Here is a 7,074-nt window from a genome sequence, read left to right as displayed (position 1 = left end):
GTCATTGCATAAGTGGTTTAGCAAGGATGATTAGTCACAGGAAAAGTGGGTTATTTCCCGAGACCCACAATAAGAGAAGGAAAATGTAGCTATAGCGTCAATGAGTCCATCAATAGAACCTAGGATCCAGGAAAAATCAATCATAAGTCTGCAAATTTTGGGTCTCATGAGATTGCTGTATCTCAAAGGATGGCAAATAGCAGCATAGTGGTCATAGGCCATCGCAGCCAGCAGAAAGCACTCAACTCCAAGCAGGGACACATAGAAGAAGATCTAAGTCCCACAGCCTGCCAGAGAGATGGACTTTCTGCCAGACAGTAAGTTAATGGCCATTTTATGCACAGTGGTACAGATGAACATGAGTTCCATGAGGGGGAGCTGCCTGGGGAGGAAGTACATGGGTGTGTGCAGCTGGGCATCCAGGTGGATGAACAGAATCATAGCCATGTTCCCCAAACAGGCCACTGTGATGGTGATGAGTACCAATGTGAAAGGAAAGGTGTGGGGGCGTGTGATTGAAGATTCCTAGAAGATAACATCAGAGTCAAAGTTCTGATTTTCTCAGGCTATGGCAAACATACTCTTCATCTAGTACCACAAAAGGTGAAATCTATTTACTGATAGTAAGCTTTTAACCATTGTCTTACAAAGGTTCTGATTCTAGAAATTTATGTGTCATTGATCAATAGAGTAAAATATGAATTAAGAGACTCAAAACTTAATAAGCACAACCTCAGAATGAAACTTTCTCTATTCAAAAGTGTCAAATGGTACTGTTGTGTATTACTGAATTTTATCACTGAAAATGTCTACAAATTCCCTCTGCACAATAGAAGACAAGTAATAATTTGTATTACTACATTTTAATGACAATTAGGTTCATTTATCAAAAAAAAAAAAACTAATCTAAACCATTCCAACCATAAAATCTCTCTTGTAGGATAAATAAAATACTCATGTTCTGTCCATAGTAAAATATCCTTGAACAACACATAGAACCTGTAAAAGACATTTTAATGTGCATTTCAAGAATTATGGAAGATTTTTCTATTATCACATATCATTCAGTGATTTAATAACCCCCAAATAGTTGCTATCTCATTCAAACATATATCTTAGTGCATCATTTTGATATAACTAGGGATTGTAGACAAAAAGGTATAGATATTTTCTTATTACACAGTTAGCACTAAAGTTGTTTTGCTAAGTTTTAATGCAAAGTTCATTTTATTTGAGAAGTCTCAACAGCATCCAGCTTTCTCACTTTATGTCTGCCAATAAGAGTTTTCATAATTTCTTGTGACAATGAATACTGATGATCTTTAATTTGCCAGACTGTGTAAGAGTGAAATGGATGTCAGTATTTCCAGGTGAACAAGTCATCTGGGATCCACACATGTGCACTGAGTGAGCCACATTTGATTGCCACCGAATAGCATTGTTCTGTGGAGTTCTGCTGAGTCGCTGGGGCCCTGCCAATGTTTAAATCATTCCCCAAACCCCATACTTGGAATGATGCAAGGATTCTCACATGCTCCTATGAACCACTCCTCGGTGACTACACTTGGACCATAAAATTCCTTTTGAAGTTTTTAAATGCAGAAACACTGATGAAGTGACATCACTTTGAAAGATCAGTTCATGTAGGACTGGGCATGCACACGGGGGAAAGAGCTGCTGGAGGAAATGGCCTCCTATTGATGGTGTGGACACAGAGAAGGTATGGTATTTGTATGGATGTCATGACAATTGGCTCTTTTCTTCCATCTGGTGCTGAGTGCTCATGCAACTGGTATGCATTAATAACGTATTTAAACAGACACAATGAAATTGAATCCAGCACAAAGCTATATGCAAGTGCTGATATAAATCCAAATATCTGATATTTTATTTGAACATCATTCAGAGGAAGTATTGTGTGAAAGTGAGTGGTTCATCACAAGTTCACAGACACTTAACTTCTTCCCACAAATTGAAAACATAAAGCAATGGATGAGTGAGCCAAGGTCTGCCAGCAACCCCATTATGTCGTTCAAACAGGGTAGGTGAACAACTGTTTGCAGTCACTATCGACTGAGCAATGTAAAATCCAGAAAATGTATTCATTCTACACAAATGTCTGAGAAGTTTAAGTGGGAGGCTGTGTCTATGACTTCGTCTGAGAAAGAAAATTAAAGTTTAAGGGCAAAATGAAGGAATGTAAAAGTAATGAAAAACACACATTACTTATACTATTTTATATTTTAAGTCTTTGAGAGAATCTTTTATTAAAGGTGCTGCTTGAGGTTACAGCATGAGGTTGCAATTTCTTACCCATTAGTCAGTTCCTCTTAGTGGAGCCTCAGGCAAGAAATGTTAATTATGAATATTAACAATGAATAATAATTTGACGAATTACTTAAAAATAATTCAATACACAAACAGGTGACGTGATGAGTGGTTTAATTGAAATTTTATTTAATACATTTTTTAAACTCTCCAAACTAAAATGAGGAAAAATTTTCATTTTATTGTAAAAGATCTGCATTTTATATTTATTTTATAATAAAGGAAATATAATTGTTTTTGAGACCAGAGGATACTATTAATTTGGTGATTCTACATAGAAGAAATGCCGCCTGACTTGCAAGCAGGCAGTCGTGAGTTAGATGCCCAGTACCGATAAAAAGGAAAAAGACAAAATAAATAAATAAATAAATAAATAAATAAATAAATAAAAGAAATTCTTACTAGTTCAACAAAACAAAGATATTAAAATATTATTTAGAGGGACTGATTTAATTATTTACATTACTATGCTGCAACTGGCACATGCAAGACTGGTTATTTTAAACACAAAATATGCAAATTTTGACAGATTACCTTACACTTTCTATGACTACACATTTTAACACATTATCAGTTAATTACAGTTTCACACATATTGTCTACCATTTGACTGATTGGCTAATAGTTTAAAAATATTTACACACAGTAAGTATCTGTGACATATCTTAGGGTCACTGGGTCAATCAGAACACTTGACCATAGGGTTTTGCAGTTGTAAGCACATTTGAAAAAATGAATGGGTAACTCTTTAAACACAGGTGGTGTGCTTTAGAAAGTAGGTTACTTTGTCACATATAAAGTCATGTTTTCCAGAGATATTTTCCTAAAAATTTCAATTAAAAAATGGAAGAAAGGGACCAGTCTCAAGTGTTCACTGACAGCAGCTTACGTACCAAGATTTGGGGTCTTGGTCTTTCAGAAAGCAGCCATTTATTTCCAGAACATTTCATAAGTGTAAATATAACAGAGAAGAGCATTTAGCAGTTATTCTTACAGGGAGTGGTGCATTTGCAAAACTAACTCTTTGATTTGTTCAAAAAAATTATGTAGAAGCAGACTATTTATTTATTGACTGTGTGTCACCATTTAATTCAGAAAATGCTTTGATATGCTTTGTTTGTGGAAAAGAAAATGCTCAACATTAGTATCTGTCAAATTACCAAGGCATTTCAATTTTCAGGAGAAAACCATTCATGCTGATTTAACTGTGTGTATTTAAGTTATTTATATCAGAAATTATCACTCATACACAATAAAATGTAAATGTTTATATATTTGTGAAATACAGCCAAATACAAGTAATACTTGATCTAACTCTATATCCCCAGACTTTTCTTCCTAATTATGTCTTGCCTAAACTGGGTTTCATAATGGCCAGCACTTTTTCCCTTCTGACAGGCCATAGTGATTCAGAGAAAGTCTGCAAACCTCACTTCTAACCCATGGAGATTAGGTTATAGTTTGCAAATGTAGAGGTGCATGAGCACAGCAATGCTTATTGCAATCCTGTTTCTGGGAAATAAATTTCAACGTATTAGAAAGTTTTAATTAAAGTTAAAGTTTAATTAAAATTAAAGTATTCAATATACTTTAATTAAATAGTGACAAATATTTTTCTCATATTACCATAAAACCTATATATCATTTACAGAAAATTTCAGTTTACCATTCAGGCATTTTGCACAGGAAGAGAACACATCAAATCATATAATTTTAGCCTAAGCATCAGCAAAAGGCTTTTGAAGGGCATATTTAGCTCTGAGAAGAAGCTGCTCTGATCACAGGGCAGCAAATCTCACTCTCAGTATTTTTGAGAGATTTGGAGTAGAAGAATGAATTTTGCATAGCGTGCCACAGTAGCGTGTCCTCTGAAGATGCAGGAGAATGGCAAGTGTTAGAGCAGTATTTCTGATAGTGAGAATGAGATATAGAGTAGTTTTCATAATATGAATAACTTCTCTCATCATTCATAGCATCTCACCTAACCCTAACTTGCTGCTTACAGTAGAAGAGCAAGACACACTCATGTGCACACATACATACACACACACACACACACACATACACGCACAGGTCGGGGAGAGAGAGAGAGCAGCAGCATTTATGACAATCATAGTGGGAGATTAACACTCTTGTGAAAATCTGGAGTTCAAATGAGATGAGCTACAATTTTAACACTGGGAGCTGTAATTTTTTCCTATTAAAATTAAAATATAGAATTTTTTCTCAATCATATCGAGTAATGCCTTTGTAATAACAAAAAATTACAACCTTTGCACCCAATGCTAGGGAAGAAAAAAAATAGAGATTTCTAGAATGTTTTAATGATATTGCAATTTATTTAATGTTAAAAAATGCACGTAACAGATTTGTGTCAAAACTTTACAAAACTTTGGAAGACACAGATTGCATAAATTTCAAAGAAAGAGAAAATCACCTACGTAACAAATATTAAAGTGAAAATTTGTTCAGGTTAAAAGAGTGAATCACTCAGACTAACAGAGAATCATTCTAAAATATCAGAATAGTCAGGCACCAAACACCTGCAAGCCAGGGTTAGGAGTTTAATAGTTAAGAAGGAATTTTCCACATTGTGATTCTGCATGGGTTCAGACCTTCTGCCTTTTCTTCTGAGGTACCAGTGGCATCTTACAAAGATGTCCAACTCCACCTCGATGATGGACTTTCTGCTCATGGAGTTCTCTGACCTGCGGGATCGACAGGTTTCCTATGCCATGTTCTTCTCTCTGATTTATCTGGTCACTGTAATGGGAAACCTCATCATTGCTGTGGTCATCACCCTTGACCAGAGCCTTCACACACCCATGTACTTCTTTCTCAGAAACCTGTCCATGCTGGACTCATGCTACATTTCTGTCACAGTCCCCAACTCCTGCATTAACTCCCTGCTGGGCAGCAGCTCCATTTCCAAAGCAGGATGTGCGACTCAGGTCTTCTTTGTGCTTTTCTGTGCATATGTGGAGCTGCTGTTTCTCACCATCATGGCTCATGACCGCTTTGCAGCCATCTACAAACCCCTACATTACACTTCAATAATGAATCCTCGCCTGTGTGTCCACTCCACACTGGCCTCTCTGCTCAGTGGCCTGGTCTATGCAGCCCTTCACACCAGCAACACCTTCCGGCTGTCCTTCTGCCACTCGCATGTTGTCCAGCAGCTCTTCTGTGATATCCCTTCTCTGCTGAAGCTGTCTTGCTCTGACACCTTCAGCAACTGGATCACCATCCTTGTCTCTATTCTGGTGTTTGTTGTTGGCTGTTTCATTTTCATCATCAAGTCTTACATTCACATCTTTTCTGCTGTGCTCAGGTTACCAGCGGGAGCAGACAGGACAAAGGCCTTTTCCACTTGTGTGCCACACATCCTCGTAGTGGGGGTCTTCGTCATCTCAGGCTCTTATGTTTACCTGCGCCGCTCTGCAATGTCTGCCAGCACCTGGGACATGGTCCTGTCTATATTCTATTCTGTAATTCCTCCCATCTTCAACCCTATTATCTACAGCCTCAAAAACACACAGATACAATGTGCTCTTAGGAAACTCGTGACAAGAATGCTCTTCTCAGGAAATGTGCTCAGAATCCCTACCCAGCTTAGTCATAGTCATGTTGTGGGCAATCAGTGCAGATAAGTGATTAAAGTTATTCCAGATCCATCTGTGTGAATTTAACACCAGGCTTTTAAAGAGGCCATATGTCAAAATCACTTCTTTCTGAAGCAATTGAATAAACTTCATATGTAATAGGTAAAACACCTGACTGAAGCAGAAGTCCAAATTGTGTGATTTATGAGTTAAATGTCCTCCAAAAGTCTCCTGTCATCAGATGTGTGGCTTTCGGGAAGTGAGAAGATCATAACAACACTGCAATCACTAGGGTTAAAAATATTCAGAAGTATTTTTTTGCTCTGACAATTTCAGCAAGTGGATCGCCATTCTTATCTCTAGTCAGGTGCTTGGTGGTGACTGTTTCATTTTTATTAACAAGTCTTAGATTCACATCTTGTGTACTGTGTGCATGTTTCTTTAAGGGACAGATAGAGAAAAAGTCTTTTGTACTCGTGTCCAACAGGTGTCAAATGTGAAGCGTGTTTGTAGGGCATTCACAGAACATATGGAAGGTGCCATCCCTCAATGAAGTACAAAGTTAAGGAGAGAAAAGTGAGCAGCATGGTATATCATACAGTAAAACATCTAAAATTCACATTGTAATATGTTATAAAGAAAAATAGTCAATATGTTATGGAAAAATTTTGTCCTGTATTTTGATTTAGTTACTCATTCTTTTGACAAAATTGTATGAAATTATTGTGTACAGCATATTGTAAAAAATGTGCATATATCTCAATGAAGATGTCACTGTGAAAAATTGGTAATGGAGCTAATAAACTTGAGCAAAGGAACAGACAGTAGTGCTTCACAGGGCACCGAGGAGAGGCCAAGATTGCTGTTTTAGACAAAGAGTTTTCAAAGCCTCCTGTCTGTGTGTTCCCTTAAGGCCTGCACACTCCCAGGGAACCTGGACACCAGATATGAGGGTGTCCTCACCTCTGCCCTCTCCTCAAAGATGTGAGCTCCTAGGAAACCTCACCATGCAACCAAGTAGGTTTTGTCACTTTGTCTCAGATTCTCACTCTTTTATATGGCTATTCATTAAAAAAACAGAACACAAATAATTTAAAACATAAAGCAAATTATTACATTAGTGTTTTATTATAATCCTTACCAT

General features: G+C 37.1%; 1 protein-coding gene across 1 annotated transcript; it reads left to right on the top strand.

The window, feature by feature from the left end:
- Positions 1-189: 189 nt before the first annotated feature.
- LOC100733933 (olfactory receptor 14C36-like) lies at positions 190-5,978 on the top strand. The gene is made up of 2 exons (XM_003479521.3): positions 190-207; positions 4,986-5,978. The coding sequence occupies exons 1-2, from the start codon at positions 190-192 to the stop codon at positions 5,976-5,978; spliced, it is 1,011 nt and encodes a 336-aa protein (XP_003479569.3).
- Positions 5,979-7,074: the final 1,096 nt, after the last annotated feature.

Source organism: Cavia porcellus, unplaced genomic scaffold (assembly GCF_034190915.1).
Source record: "Cavia porcellus strain 051 isolate PalLab524CR breed Dunkin Hartley unplaced genomic scaffold, mCavPor4.1 scaffold_2, whole genome shotgun sequence".
In the NCBI taxonomy this organism is placed as follows: Eukaryota; Metazoa; Chordata; class Mammalia; order Rodentia; family Caviidae; genus Cavia; species Cavia porcellus.
This window is presented reverse-complemented; position numbering and strand designations above follow the sequence as displayed.